This window comes from Lontra canadensis, unplaced genomic scaffold (genome assembly GCF_010015895.1).
Source record: "Lontra canadensis isolate GAN:19392208 unplaced genomic scaffold, GSC_riverotter_1.0 scaffold136, whole genome shotgun sequence".
NCBI classification, from domain to species: Eukaryota; Metazoa; Chordata; class Mammalia; order Carnivora; family Mustelidae; genus Lontra; species Lontra canadensis.
The window spans coordinates 3,379,962-3,397,057 of NW_022631130.1; the positions used below are offsets into that span (position 1 = coordinate 3,379,962).

Below are 17,096 nucleotides of genomic sequence, written 5' to 3' on the forward strand. Positions count from 1 at the left end.
TGTATAAGTGACCCTCCTATAGCTGCCCATGCGACTCAGATGCCGCATCCACTCCACAAGAGGAAACTGAGGCCCTGAGGAGGGAATGACTTGCCACAGGTCCCCAGCTGGCCAGTGGCAGGATGAGGGGAAGTGCAAGGCTGTCAGCCTCCAAACCCAGGCCCTGTCCTTTATGCTATACTGCCCTAGGAGTATAGCATAAGCCCTAGGAGGGCAGTATAGCATAAAGTATCTAGAAGTGCTGTTGGGTATCATAAAGGTGAGTAGCCTGGTGGACACTAACCAAGTCAGCAGCCCAGCATCCAACTGGCATGAGCTTGCTGCATCCCTGGAGAAGGGCTCCTCGGTCTGGTTGCCCTCCTCCGGGATGTGATATGTCCTTCCTTGCGGAGGCATATCCAGGAAAGACAAGTAACCTGGAAAGTACTGACTGCTCTGAACATAAGAAACAACATTACCACCCTGTCTACTCAGAAGCCCCAAGTACCAAGAAAGACCTTTGAACTGAATAGGAAACGAATTTTCTAGGTGGCCAAGATAGACGCTATCCAATTCATAATCTAAATTACCTTCATTTCCCTCATAAAGATGCCCTCTGCCAGAGCCTATTTGTTCTTTTAGAGTGGCCCTGGCTCTTGACTTCCCTCATCCAAAGCATCTAAGAATGAAAAACTTGTCAAGGGCCTCAGAAGGCACCTCCACCCCAGCAACAAGATATGACAGACCAGAATTTTGCCATCAGGTAGGACACACACAGCTATGAAAAACAGACACAGGAATTCTAACAATGCAACACCAATGGCCACACACCTTGTCAGAGTCCCTAAAAACTGTATGTGAGTATTTCGCATTGCTGGAAATTTACTGAGAACCCACCACATGCCAGGGTATTTATGTTATTTCAGTCAGTCCTCAGGTAACCTCATAGATATCCTATTTTATAGTTAAGTAAACCAGCGTTCAGAGGGTTTACCTGCTCAGAGCTCCACACCTGGCCCCGGGCAGGGAGAAACTATCATCCAGGTCTGGGAGGCCCCAGTGCTCTGATTCTACCCCCTGCACCATGCTTTTCCCCACCAGGGCTGGGGCCCAAGACTGAAGAGGGCAGCCTGAGACTTCAAGGAAAAGCAAAACCATTATCTGTGAATTCTACTTAAGAAAACAAAATAGCTGATGAGAAGTACTTAAAGAAAGGCTTTATGTATTGGAAATGTCCACTTAACTTGGATATGTATTCTTTAACACACCATGGATTTTGAATAAAGCATTATTTAATGACTTTTAAATTATTCAGATCTGGGAGTGAGAGAAGAGTTTGTCCACCGTCTATAGTTTGTACCCATCTGTCAAGTAGATAATGAGAGCCTTGAGGGTTTCTGAGAAGCCCACCAGCCCATTTATTCACTCACACTGTTTGTAAACTGATCCCCTCCTGAGGTGTTGCAAGATCCTGGGTAGTCAGATTCTGGTTTTGATGAGACAGAAATACACAATAGCTTATGACCAGGAAGAGAATGCAGTGTTATGGATGTGGGTTATGGACCACATTATGTTTAGGGGTCCTCTACCTGCCAAATTAAGTAAAAAAAGAAGATGGGGAGAAAATAGAAGTACAAGTGAGAAAAAGAGAGGAGTCAAGGTCTCAAAATGTCTCTGTCCTTGGAGATGCAAAAGGAGTCCTTGATAGGGGAACCAGTTTTACCTAGAGGAAGTATGTCACTAATTTCTTCTGTTTAGGTAGGAACAGCAAACAAACTTGCACACAGTTGTCATAACAACAACAAAGCTCTTTGAGCTCTTGGAGTCAATAGGAGAGAAATCAATTTTCACTTGCCTTACTTTCCATTCTGCCCAGACAACTTCTTGGAGGGACAGGGGGCTAAAGCCCTGGCTTCCCTTCTACCAAGCAGAGCATCTTCTATCCAGGATGGCTTATGGGGCCTGTTATAGGGAAGGACAGACCAGCACTCTTTCATCATATGTTTTGGGTCATGCCTGCCATTTTGGGTTCCCTGTAGGCCATGAGGGCAGAGGGGCAGGTCCTGTATTGGGGTAAGCTCTGCTGGTGGACAGCACATCCTAAAATGAGAGCCACAGGCTGAAACACCTGGGGGCCACTGCCATCTGCTTGGAACACAGAGACTGTGGACATCTAGTCCTGTGAGAGAATGCTGGACTCACCCTGACATCCAGGCCATCTTTCCCATCCCCATCCCTTCATCCATGAAAACTTGACCCTACCTCGTTGATGGCCAGCTGCTCACCACCCCCTCCAGGGTGGCTGTAGTGGTGGCTGGAGCTGTGCATGTCCTCAAACAGGTCCTCCTCACTCCCCGCCTCGTCAGCACGAAGGGCTGTTTCCAGAACTCCATCAGGGATAGCTGGAAGGAGAGACACCAGGTGGCAAAGAGGAGCTGAGGATGGGGGACAGGCAGAGAAGGAAATGAACCTTTGCAGGATAAATGATCCTTCTTTGAGAAGTGGGAGAAGACCTGGGAACTAGTTTTTCAAATGAATTTTGCTGCAAAATGTGGTCTGGTTGAAAGAGTGCACAAGGTGACTTTCGCCCCATTGCTCTTGATCACCTACCCTTCAATCCCCACCTTCGCCCTAAGGAAACAGAAATATCTGCCAGAGCATGATGCTCAAGAGTCCCCTCCAGCTGAATTCAGTTCAAAGCCTTCTACCCACTAAATAATGACTCCATTATTTCCTAAGAATAATGCTAACAATTTATTCTGAAATACATATGTATCCAAAGAAATATAAAGTAATACATTTGAGTATAGTTTAGAAATTAATAAAATGAACTTCATAGTAATTACTCTGCTTAAGAAAATACCAGAATCTCAGAATTTGACTACCTGCGTGCTCTTTTCTGACTGCATTCCCTTCTTTCCTTTAGAGCTATCTATTATTTCTATAAATCACACCCGTGCTGTGTTCTAGCATTTATTTCTGCTGAGTCTTGCATCGTTTGACCTTATATAAATGAGACCATCCAGTACTGTTTCTGCTTTGGCTGGCTTTTTTTTTTTTTTTTTTCTCAACTGCTTGTGTAGCTGTGATTGATTCATTCTCACAGATGCACAGTCTTATTATGAACATGTCAAATTTTACATATCCATTGCACTGCTAGAGAGCAGCGGGTGCTTTTCTGTATTGCTGCTGGTATGAATGACGGTACCGCAAACATACCTCCAAACTGCTGGGGCACATGTTCCAGAGTTTCCCCTTGGGCAGTGGTTTTCAACCTCTTTTTCATTCCTCCCACTAAAGAGCCCTTTATACATTGTTTTCCTAATTGTCCCAATGAAATTTTAATACCACAAATATACTGTATGTTTGTTATGTTCCATGGCTCTTTGGAAGGCCACAAACCATGCCTAAAATTTTTGCCCCCTTTGGCAAAAATCATTACCTCTGGTGTGAATTGATAGTCTAGGTGCATAGGTCCCAGGTGTGGTATCCCTGGGTCCTAGGTATGCCAAACTGTTTCCCAAAGCTATTCTACCACTTAAAATTTCCAACAGTGTGTTGCCTGGGTGGCTCAGTTGGTTAAATGTCTGACTCTTGGATTCGGCTCAGGTCATGATCTCAGGTCATGAGATGGAACCCCACCTCAGGCCCTATACTCTGCATGGAGTTTGCTTAAGACTCTCTTTCCCTCTCCCTGTCCTTGTCCCCGATGTGCACACATGCCCTCTCTCCTCTCTCTCTACAATTAAAAAAAAAAAAAAAAAAGACGTCCAACAGTATGTATGAATGTTCCCACCACACCACATCCTAACCAGCTCTGAGGACTGACATCGTTAGACATAGTTGACAGGCTGATGGGTATGGAATGGAATCTTACAATAGTTTGAATTTACATTTCTCTGATCACTAATGATCACTAATGAGGTGAACATATTATCCATGTTTATGGGTCATTGGTATTTTCTTAATGTGAAAAATCTATATCTATTGAGCTATTGGTCTTTAATGTAATCAATAATGTAAAAAATGTATTTCTATGTATGTGTATATATACATATACTGCCCCAATTCTGCATGCTAAATCTTTTTCACCCACTTGTATCACAAGTATCATCTCCCAATTTGTAGCTTGTCCCATCTCTTTAAGGTGCTTTTGATGAACAGAAGTTCTTAATTTTCATATAGACAAATTTATCAATCATGTCCTCTGTGGTTTATATTTTTTGTGCTGATAAACTCTTACCCACCTCAAAGTTGCAAAGGTACCCTCCTATGTTATCTTTCAAGGTTTTGTAGTTTTTCTTTTGACATTAAGTTTTTATTGCACTTGGGAATGATTTTTGTGTATTGTGTAGTTTGAAATCTGTGGTATTATCATTTATAATTAGAAATATATACTTGGACTTTGACCCCTTCCAGGCACTGAGCTCCTGGGATATCCTATGATAAGAATGATAAAGGTTTCTTTTCTTGTGTTAATGAATACTTTGGGAAAGCCCCTAGGGAAAGCAGGGATGGGGCTGCCCCCACAACCTACTTCTAGGGAGGGGCAAGGGGCTGGATCAATAGGCAGTGGCCAATGATTTAGTCAATCACACCTACATAATGAAGCCTCCAAAAAAACCCTAAGAACAGTGTTTGGAGAGTTTTTTGGTTGTTGAACACATGGAAATTTGGGGATAGGGCATGGAAGCTTTGTGACTCTTCCTGTCAGAGTTTCCTGGGAAACTCTTCCATCTGGTTGTTCCTGAGTTCTATCCTTTTGCAATAGATTGGTAATCTAGTCAATAAAATGTTTCTCTGAGGTCTGTGAGCCGCTCTAGCAAATTATTAGAACCCATTGCAGGACTTTGTTGGAACCTCCAATTTATAGCCTGTGGATCAGAAACACCTGGGGCTTGTGACTAGTACCTGAACTGGGAAAACAAGGGTGGTCATATAGGATTGAGCCCTTGACCTGTGGGATCTGAAATTATCTCCAGGTGATGAGTATGAGAATTGAGCTGAATTGCAGGACACCTTGCTGGTGTCTGAGAAATTGCTTGGTAATGGGAACACACATGAGAATGGGTCCAGAACTTTTAGAATCCAATTTCATTTTTTTCTGTAAAGATAAGCAATTTTCTCAGCATCATTATGGAATAGACAGTGCTTTCCAATGGATCCATGATGTCTGCTCTGGCATTAAATTGAGTTCTGGACTCTATTCTCGTGGGAGGCAGAGTAGAGTAATAGCCTCCAAAAAGTGTCAAAGTCCTAATCCCTGGAGCCCAGGAATATGTTATTTTACATGACAAAGAGGAATTAAGATCGCAAATGGAATTAAATCTACAAATCAGCTGATATCAACATAAGAGGATTATCCAACATTCCCTGGGTGAGCCAGACATAGGTGAAAATATTAACTTTGTGAGGACTCATCTCAAGCATTTCCTCTGGGCAAGTCTTATCTAATATCACTCCAAGGACTGACATTGGTTTCTATCTCACTCCCAAGGAGCTTTGTACAGACAATGGTAATGGCACTTATCATATATCCCCTATACATTGCACTGTCTGACTGTCTCCCCAAAGGCAGTAACCTTGCCTTATTCCTTGATGTAGACTTCAGTAAGTGTTAAAGAAATGAATGGATAAAGAAATGCGAGCATGGTGGACAGAGGGAATGACTGAATAGATGAATAAAAAAATGGAGAGACGAATAAGTGAATGTAGGGAGGCCTGGAGGATGATGGCAAGTAATGGAAGGCAGAGCCTCTGGGGCCTGGCAGAGCCAATGCCTGGAATACAGCTAAAGCTTCATGCCCATGGCTGAATATGGACACAGAAGCACAGCACTTGAAAGCAGCACTCTGTCCCTGGAAATGACTGGAGAAGCCCTCTGCTCCAGCCTGGCACCAACTAAGAGCCCTGCCCCTGACCCCACACAGTCAAGAGTCCCAAGGAACCCTCATCATTTTTATTTCATATTTTATTGTTTTTAAATGATTATTATGGAAAGTTCTGAATAAGTAAAAAGGGAGAGAATGAATCTTATGTTCCCATTATCCAGCTTTAGCAATTTTCAACATGAAGGCAATTTTGTTTCATCATCCATATCCCCTCCCCTTTCAGATCCTAGATATGATACAATTCCATCTGTAAAAACTGTAGTATATAAGAGATGAGGACTTGGTCTTTATAAAAAAAAATAGCTACAATACATATCTAAAACACACTATAATCCATAAGAGGTTATCTTAGTGGCATACCTTCTCCTCTAGGGCATTAAAAATTTTTAAGGGCATCTACATGACACAGTTGATTAAATGACCGACTCTTGGTTTTCTGCTTTGGTCTTGATCTCAGGGTTGTGAGATTGAGTTCTGTGTGGGGCTTTGCACTCAGCGCAGAGTCTGCTTGGGATTTTTCTCTCTCTCCCTCTGCACCTCTCCCCACCCAAATAAATAGATAAATCTTTTTAAAAAACCTTTTATTTTGAAATAACCCTATAGGGAATTGTAACTGTAGTGCAGAGGTCCTGTGTACCCTTCACCCAGTGGTTATAGCTTATGGAATTCTGATATGATATCACAGACAGGAAAGTGGCCTTAGTACAATGTGTGTTTATGGTTCTACATCATTTTACCATCTGTGTATTTGTGTAACCACCATGACAACCTATGTAAGCTTTGGAGGATAGCTTTTTCACTCAGCTGAATGCCCTTGAGATCCATCCAAAATGTTTGTATTTCTACCTCATCCTTTTTGTAGCTTACTAGTATTCCATGCAATGGGTATAATTAGTTTGTTCCACCTCCAACCCACTGACAGACATCCAAGTGATTTCTAATTTCGAAAAGGCTGTTGTAAATAAAGGTCCTATGAACATCTGTGAACAGGTTTTTGGGTGGACCTAAATTTTCATTTCTCTGGGATAAATGTAATTGCCCAGGGGTAAAATTGCTGGGTCATATGGCAGTTTATTGTTCAGTTTTCTAAGAAACTGCCAAACTATTTTCTTAAATCTTTTTTTTTTTAAGATTTTATTTATTTATTTGACAAAGAGAGATCACAAGCAGGCAGAGAGACAGGCGCGGGGGGCACAGGGGTGGTGAAGCAAACTCCCCGCCGAGCAGGGATCCTGATGTGGGGCTCTATCCCAGGACCCTGGGATCATGACCTGAGCTGAAGGCAGAGGCTTAACCTACAAACTATCTTCTAGAGTAGTTATACCATTTTACATTCTCATACTCAACAATGTGTATTTCTCAGAATCCTTACCTGCATCCGGTATTGTCACAATTTTATATATTTTTTAAAAGATTTATTAATTTATCTGAGAAAGAGAGAGAGAGAGAGTGCAAAAGTGGGGGGGGAGGGGCAGAGGGAGAGGAAGAGAGAGAATCTTAAGATAAGCTCTGACCTCCCAAAGCAGGGCTCAGTAATGACCTGAGCTGAAACCAAGTGTTGCATACTCAACTGACTGAGCCACCCAGGTGACCCTATATTTCATTTTTAATATAATAAATAGTCTACACCCAACATGGGACTCAAACTCATAACCCTAAGAACAATACTGGCTGAGGCAGCCAGGTACCTCTGAAAATTCTTTATATATTCTAGCTATGAGTCCTTTGTCAGATACGTGATTTGGAAATATTTTCTCTTAGTCTGCAGCTTATTTTTTCATCCTCTTCACAAGGGTTTTCATGAGCTAAAGTTTAAAATCTTGATAAAAGTTCAATTTATTGATTTTTCCTCTTATGGATCATGCCTTTGGAATCATGTCTAAGAACTCATCACCAAACCCTAGTTGTAAAAGATTTTCACTTATGTTTTCTCCTAAAAGCTTTATAGTTTTACCTTTTACATTTAAATCTATGATCCATTTTGAGTTGTGTTTTTTTTCTTTTTTCTTTTCTTTCTTTCTTTTTTTTTTTTTTTTTTGGTCAACTGTTGTACCCTAGATAAACTAGATGATATGGACAAATTCTTAGGAACACACATCTACCAAAAATGACTCAAGAAGAAACAGAAAATCTGAATATATATAAAATTTGTAAGGAGACTGAAGCAATAGTCAAAAACTACTTAACAAAATAAAGCCCAAGAGTAGATGGATTCACTAGTGAATTCTACTAAACGTGTGAATAAGAATTGGCATCAATCTTTCTCAATATCTTCCAAAAACTCAATAATAGAGAATACTTCCTCATTAAAACCAGACAAAACACCACAAGAAAACTACAGACAAATATCCCTTATGAACATAGATGCAAAAATCCTCAACAAAAGATTAGTAAGCTGAATTCAATAAGTAAACTACTAGTAAATTGAATTCGACAGGATACTGAAAGGATTATATATATCTTTACCTACTAGGATTTATTTTTTGAATACAAGAATAGTTCAACATATGAAAACTGTTCAATGCAATATATGACATTAATTGAATGAAGGGAAAAAAAACCTACATAATCATCTCAGTTGATGCAGAGAAAGCACTGGCAAGATTCAACACCCTTCCATGATAAAAAGTACTCAGCATATTAGAATATAAAAGAATGTCCTCAATATGATAAAGGCCATATGTGAAAAAGCCATAGCTAATATACTCAATAATGAGAAACTGAAAGCTCTTCCTCTAAGATGAGGAAAGACAAGGATGCTGTCTTACCACTTCTATTCAAAACAGTATTGGACGTTCTAGCCAGAACAATTAGGCAAGAAAAAGAAAAAAAAGGCATCTAAAATGGAAGGAAGAAGTAAAGTTATTTCTTTTCATATATGACATGATCTTACATATAGAAAACCCTGAAGAATCCACAATAAATCATTAAGGCTAATAACTACATCAGAGTTGCAGAGTACAAATCAACATATAAGAATCAGTTTTATTTCTGTATATTTGCAATGAACAATTTGAAAAGGAAAAAAATTAATTGCAATATAGTCATATTGGAAGTAACAAAAATACATAGGAAATAAGTTTAACCAAGCAGGCAAAAATTATGTACACTGAAAATTACACAACCTCCTGTAAGGCATTACAGAAAATTGATAAATGAAAAGACATTCCATGTTCATGAAATGGTAGATTTAATACTGTTAAGATGACATTACTATCCAAAGTAATCTACAAATTCAATGTAATCCCCATCAAAATCCCAATGGCATTTTTACCAAAAAAACTTACCCTAAAATTCATATGGAATATAAAGACACCCTGAATAGCCAAAATTATCCTGAAACAAAAAACCTAAAAGTTGGAGGACTCACATTTCCTGATTTCAAAACTTACTACAAACCCACAGCAATCAAAACAGTGTAGTACTATCCTAAGGATAGACATGTAAACCAATAGAATAAAATAGAGATCTCAGAGATAAACTGTCATACATATGGTCAGATGATTTTTTACAAAGATGCCAAGATGGCCAGTGGGGGAAAAGACAGTCTCAACAGTATTGGGAAACTAGATATTCGCATTCAAAAGAATGAAGCTGGATCCTTACCTTACACCATAGACTCAAAATGGATCAAAGACCTAAACATAAGAATAAAAACTGAACTCTAAGACTCTTAGAAGAAAACAGAGGAAAGACTTTATGACATTGGATTGGGAAATAGTTTCTTGCATATGACATCAAAACTATTGGCAACCAAAAAAATAGGTAAACTGGAATACATCAAAACTTGAAAGTTTTGTGCATTGACGGAGAGTTTCAAGACAGTGAAAAGGTAGCCCACAGAAAGGGAGAAAATAATTGCAAATCATGTGTCTGATAAGAGATTAATATCCAGAATATGTAAAAAACTGTTAGAATTCAAGGACAAGAAAAACAATAACAACAACAAACTGAATAAAAAATAGGCAGAGGTCTCGAATAAATATTTCTTCAAAGAAGATATACAAATGGCCAATAAACACATAAAAGGATGCTCAACATCACTGATGATTAGGAAAATATGAATCAAAACAACAGTGATATACTGCTTCATACCCTTTAGGATGGACTACTATTAAAACAAATGCCAAAAATGAAAAACATGGGAATAACAATCACTGGGGAGGGTTGGAGGGAGTAGGACCCTCAGGCACTGCTGGCAGGAACATAAACAGTGCAGCTGCTGCAGAAAACAGTTGGTAGGTCCTCAAAAAGCAAAACACAGAATTACCATATGATTCAGCAAATCCCCTTCTAGGTGTGTACCCAAGGGAAGTGAAATCAGGGAATCAAAAAGATACTCGTACACCAGTATTCACAGTAGCATTATTTACAATAGCCCAAAGTTGGAAACAACTGAAAAGTCCATCAACAGATAAATGGGTAAACAAAATATGGTATATATGTACAATGGAATATTATTCAGCCATAAAAAGGAACAAAGTTCTATTTTATTCTGCAACATGGATGACCTTTGAAAACACTAGGCTAAGTAAAATGAGCCAGGCACAAAGGACACACACTGCATGATTCCATTTCTATAAGGTACCTACAATAGGCAAATTCAAAGTGACAGAAAATAGATTACCAGGCTCTGTAGAGATAGAAGAACATCAAGTTACAGCTTAATACAGAGTTTCCACTTGGGGTGATAAAGCTTAGCAATATATAGTGGTGATGGTTGCACATGTGAAAATAATTAATGCCACTGAATTATACAGTTAAAATGGTAAATTTTAAAATATACATTTTATCATAATTAAAAAATTAATAATATATACCAAAACCCACTGAATTTTACACTTCAAGTGGGTAGGTTGTATGGTATGTGGGTTATAACTCAATAAGGCTGTTTAAAACATTGGTTGGCTCTCTTTGCTCAGCACTGTTTCTGAATCTTCTTTTCTGTTCCAATGATCTATTTGTTTATTCCTCCAATACCATACAGTCTGTACTACACAGTTTTCTGTAGCTACATAGTAATTTTTGTATATGTGCTGCTGAAACCAACACAACTACATAGTAATTTTTGAAATTTGGTAGTGCGGTTCTTCCTAATTTATCACTCTTTCTCAGAACTGTATTGGTTATTCTCATTCCTTCGCCTTATTATTTTAGAATAATCTTGTCTATAGTTAAAAACTATAGTCATAGTTGCTGGGATTTGATAAAAATTGCACTAACTGTGGGTCAATTTGGAGATAACTGACATCTTTACAAAATTATTGAGTCCTCCAGTTTGTGAACATGAAATATCTCTCCATAACTTAGATTTTCTTTGATTTCTTGCAGCACTGCATTATTTTAAATCAAATCCCAGAATCCTATAATTTAATCTATAAATACTACAAAACATGTCTTAAAAGATACAGTCTCTCCGCCATCTTTTTTCTCTGGGGAATTTAAAAATCATTGGTCTTGAGAGAAAAAAAATAGATTCTTTGTAAGAGTGACTACTTTCCTTGTTTTTTTCTGAGGCAGTCTCACCTGGGGTCTCAGCAGCTCACAGAATGATTGCTCACCTAGCAAACTTAGACCCAGGAGAAAAGAAAACCACATTTTAATGTGAGTGTCCCAACATTTTTACTCATCATCTAATATCCCAGGTTCCATCACAGGATCTGGGACAGAAGTGGTATTTGCATTAAAGGAAAGGTGGGGAATTCCTGGGGGTGAGTGGAGCCCTTAGTGGGAGAATGACCTTGAGACTAAAGTTAGGAAATCCAGGCCCTGGTTTGGCTGATCTGTGCAAATGGCCTGGGCAGAGATAGTCACTTGCCCTCTGAGAGGTGACCCAAACTCCTTCCTTACCAAACAAGGCCAATGGAAGAGTCACATGCAGTTAGTTTATACGAAGGCATTAAAGGGTGGAACAAGTGCTCTATGAGCATCTCTGGGTGAATAAATACATGAGCACAATATGGCCTGGTCAACACAAAGTCAGTCTTAACTCCAGATCTTTAATTTGCACGTAGGAAAACAAGTCAGCTGTCTGATCCATTCTCAGATTCTAACTATTTAGAACATTTAGACAGTAACACAGATAAGAATTTTGGGTTCTAGACAAAAGGTCAGCAAGACCCTTTTACCAAGCAATTCTTTGTGTCCACTTACAAGGAAAGGCCATGGCTCAACCAATGTAGGGAGAGATTCCCAGGGGAATCTTTTTGGTGCTGTCCTAGAGCCCTGGAAATTAGTAATTCTCAAAGTATGGTCCTCAGACCAGCAGCATTTCTTGGGAACTAGTTTCTGGGGCAGGCTGTGTTTAATAGCTCCCCAGGAGATGCTGGTCCAGAGTTGAAAGTCTGAGATTACTGCTATCAGTCAAGAGTCCTTAACAAAGTGACTTACTTCCTAGGAAATTTCTGCTTCAGCAGATCCAAGGGGATCTAAAAGGGCCTTTTTTTTCTAAAAAGTGAAAAAAAAAAACTTTTAAGAACCTGGCACAAAGTTGCAGGGTAGAAACAGGAATTTCAGAATGTCAGAGCATCTGAAGGGGTGCAGGCAACCTTGGCTTCCCCCAGCGCCAACTAACCAACTAACCAGGGGCTTCCATTTATTCCATCTATGCATGTGTTTTTTTCTTTCTGAACTCACTCAAAGGTATTTAGTGCCCATTGTGTGTGTACTACCAAATACATGCTGGGTTCTGAGGACATGGTGTGACGAAAAGACACATCCCCTGCTCTCTGTGGGGATTAGAGTCTGGCAGGAAACACTGGAGTTAAATGGTGACAGATAGCAGAACTGTGAAGTGGCAAGAACAGGAGACTGGCCAAACCTGAGATGTCCTAGACACCTCAACATGGAAGTGACCTGTGGGAAAATGAGAGGGGGTGGCAAAGGGGATTCCAGGCAATTCCAGGCAACATCAGGCCCCAGAAGCAAGAAGGTGGGGTTGGCCAAGGACATGGAAGAATCTCAGAATTCCAGGAATAGAGAAAGGGGAAAGAGAGGAAAGAAGCAAGGTCTGATGGTCACTTCCTGGGAAAGACAGCTAATGCAAATAGTATTGTCTTAGACAGCCTCTTGCAGAACAACTAGAGTAATTTGTCAGGTCTGTCACCTCATGGGCTTCTCACTACATCCTAGTGATATGGACAGGGAAGGTTAAATTATGCATTTTGTTCTACAGATGAAGAACTGGCAGTACAGAGAATTAAACTTTCTTTAGAAAAATCACCCAGCTGGCAAGCAGTCAAAGCTCAGACACCAGCCAGATCTCTGAATGGCTTTCACCAGACCGAGTTTGTTTATATTTATTTATTTTGCATGAAGGGTTCCTGCTGATAGCAAGTCGGACAAGAGTCCGTAAGGTCTGTGCTTACTGCTAGAGGAGCCCACAGCACAGGCAGTGTCCATCTGCTCATTAATAACCTACCTGTGGGGCGCCTTGGTGGCTCAGTGGGCTAAAGCCTCTGCCTTAGGCTCAGATCATGATCCCAGGGTCCTGGGATCGAGCCCCACATTGGGGTCTCTGCTCAGCAGGGAGCCTGCTTCCCTTCCTCTCTCTCTGCCTTACCCCTCTGCCTACTTGTGATCTCTGTCAAATAAATAAATAAAATCTTAAAAAAAAAAATAACCTATCTGTGGCCCTGCATCCCCTTGCAGCTCTAACTAGGTACAGCAGCCACTCCCTGCACCATGCTCTGAAGCCATGTCTGGGGAGTCAGGGTTGTGGACCTAGGGTGGAAAGGGTGGGTGTCTTCTCAGGGGCCAGATCCCCCTGATCTGGAAGCCAGGCTGTCCTGACATGACTTGTCCCTCTTCGTGCGTTCTTATTTCTTCTGGTGCTATGCTCATGAGTTGGAATCTGCCTTCTGCCCTAAATCTTGTCCAGCTTCCAGATTTAAAAACATTTTTTTTCAGTTAATAGGCTTTATTTGTTAGAAGTTTTAGCTTTACATAACAACTGAGTAGATAGTACAGAGAGTACATATAGTAGATAGTACAGAGAGTCCCCATATACCCCATACCCAGTTTCCCTAATTATTAAAATCTTAAGCTACTTTTGTTACAGTGAATGAGCCAATACTGATACATTACTATTAACTAAAGTCCATACTCTCCTCAGTTTTTCCACAGTTTCAGGATCCCATATCACATTTAGTGATCTCCTCAGATCAAGATTTTTTATTCAGGTTGCACAAAGCCTCACCTATTCACGCTTCTGAGATCTTTGTCCATTTGGCAAATAAAACTCTATGGCATCTGTAGCATCAAACCTGAATCCCCTCTGTCCCGCCAGGCCTATTTGTGGGGTTTTCTCATAGGAAAGACTTTGAACTTCTTTTGTCCCTGCTAGTCTTCCTGTCCTCTTATTGCTGGGAGCAAATAACTTTTTCTGAGCATTTCCAATGTTCCGACTGCTTTACACATCAGATGCAAGCCAACCCAGGAGACAGGTATTATTAGACACATCACACAGATAAAGAGGCTCCCAGAGGTTAAAATGCTTGCTTGTCCCATAGATAGCCAGCAGCAGAGGCAGGATTAAAAGTTGTTCATTTGTGTGTCTTCTTTGGAGAAATGTCTTTTCATATCCTATGCCCATTTCTGGATTTTTGGCTTTTTTGGGTGTTGAGTTTGAGAAGTTCTTTATAGGCTTTGGATTCTAGCCCTTTATCTGATAAGAGATTTGCAAATATCTTCTCCCATTCCGTAGGCTGCCTTTTAGTTTTGTTCACAGTTTCTTTTGCTGTGTAAAAGCTTTTTATCTTGATGAAGCCCCAATAGTTCATTTTTGCTTTTGTTTCTCTTGTCTTTGGAGATGTGTTTAGCTATATATACCATGGAATATTACTCTGCCATAAAAAATGAAATCTTGCCATTTGCAATGACATGGATGGAGCTAGAGGGTATTATGCTAAGCAAAATAAATCAGTCAGAGAAAGACAAATACCATATGATTTCACTCATATGTGGAACTTAAGAAACAAAACAGATGAACATAGGGCAAGGGAAGGAAAAATAAAATAAGATGAAAACAGAGATGGAGGTAAACCATAAGAGCCTCTTCACTCTAGGAAACAAACTAAGGGTTGCTGGAGGAGAGATGGGTTGGGGGGAAGTGTTAACTGGGTGGTGGGCATTATGGAGGGCACTTGATATAATGAGCACTGCGTATTATTTAAAATTGAAGAATCACAAAATTCTACCTTTGAAACTAATAATACAGTACATGTTAATTCGACTGAATTTAAATAAATAATTTTAAAAACTTGCCCAAATGCCCACATTTTTCCCCACACCTCTTGAAGGTCTCCTTGCCATCCGGCCTTCATGAGCACAAAATCCCTTATTTTCCCCTAGCCTTCTTGCCCATCAACCACCCTCCTGTGCCTGCCTATTTGGTGCCATGGTTCCCTAATACTCAAAGAATTAAGTACCTGGGAAATCAGTCAAAGTACAGGTCTTCACATATAAAAAAGGCTTTGTGGTCACAATTACTTCAAAAAGCAATTACATTAAAAAATGTGACATATCATATTTTAACAAGAAGTGAAGCATGATTTTTGACACATGGAAATTTTATGTTAGGCAAATATGAAGTGATAAGGAGGTAAACAACTGTTCTTTTATGTTTAAACTATTGTAAAGTTTAGGTAATGACTTTAATTTTTCATTTAGTATAACCAGCCCACAATATAATAGACTTTTGGAGTACAAATCCAAAGAAGGCAGTATCTTTTATCAAATTTTATGTAAAGTTTTGGTAAATCAATATAATATAATACTCCATAATATAATAAAACAATATCACATTTAATGAAAACTTTTATTTTTACCTCAATACTCTGCGATGCAACAGAATCATATCATACATGACTGAAATAATAATTTTAAGTACCATGTAAAATATCATGATTGTTCATGACAGATTATAGCTGAGCCAGTTATTTTAAGTAGATTGAGCCTTTAAAATGATACAACTTTCTTCTTTTAGTGTGTAAGCTGCCTAAGTTAAATGCAACAGGACAATCTCATGTATCTGGAAACTGTCTCTACATAAACATTTAAAGAAGAATTAACAACAATCTTCTCAAACTCTTCCAAAAAAACTGAAGAAATGGGAACACTTCCAAACTAATTTTGTAAGTCCATAATTACCCTGATGCCAAAACCAAAGACATGACATGAAAAGAGTACTACAGACCAATAATGCTGTTGAACATTGATGCAAAAGTCATCAACAAAATACTAGCAAAGCAAATTCAACAACACGTTAGAAGAATCATACACCATGACCAAGTAGGATTTATCCCTGGGATGCAAGGATGGTTCAACATGTGATAATCAATGAATGTGATACATTACATTAACAAAATGAAGGATAAAAATCACACGATCATTTCAATAGATGCAGGAAAAATATTGGACAAAATCAAATATCCTTTCATGATAAAAAATCACAACGAACTACAAACAGAAGTACCTCTACATAATAAGGGCCATGTATGAAGATCCTACAGCTGACATTGTATTCAATGGTGAAAATCTGAAAGCTTTTCCTCTAACATCAGGGATAAGGCAAGGATGCCCACTCTCACCACATCTATTCAATACAGTACTGGACGTTCTAGCTAGAGTAATTAGGGGAAAAAATGCATCCAAATTGGAAAGGAAGTACAACTGTCTTTGTTTACAGATGACACGAACTTATACCTAGAAGACCCTAAAGACTCTATATTAAAAAAACTGTTAGAACTAATAAATGAATTCAGTAAGGTTGAAGGATATGCAAAATCAAGTATAAGAATCAGTTGTATTTCTATAGACTAACAAAAATGATTGAAGAGAAAAGGAAGGGGCACCTCAGTGGCTCAGTCAAATAAGTGTCTGCCTTTAGCTCTAGTCATGATTCCAGGGTACTGGGATCAAGCCCCACTTTGGGTTATCTGCTCAGCAGAGAGCTTGTTTCTCCTTCTCCTTCCCTGCTCCCCGTTTGTGCGCTCTCTCTCTCTCTCTCTCTCAAATAAATAAGTGAAATCTTGAAATAAATAAATAAATAATAAAAAGAGAAGGCAAAAAAAAAAAAAAAGGAAAGGAAAGGAAAACACTTCCATTTAAAGTGGTACCATAAAGAATAAAATATTTAGTAATGAGCCTAATTAACGAGATGAAAGACTTGTCTACTGAAGACCACAAAACACTGAAGAAAGAAATTAAAGACACAAACAAATGGAA

General features: G+C 39.3%; 1 protein-coding gene across 3 annotated transcripts in view; it reads right to left on the bottom strand.

Annotated features, from left to right (window-relative positions):
- Window positions 1-17,096, bottom strand: part of ARHGEF4 (Rho guanine nucleotide exchange factor 4) — an 89,953-nt gene that overhangs the window by 20,054 nt on the left and 52,803 nt on the right. For all 3 annotated transcript variants that reach the window (XM_032843161.1, XM_032843163.1, XM_032843162.1), the window contains exon 2: window positions 2,242-2,381. In XM_032843161.1, the coding sequence (XP_032699052.1) occupies window positions 2,242-2,381 (140 nt within the window). The remainder of the gene's footprint in view (window positions 1-2,241; window positions 2,382-17,096) is intronic.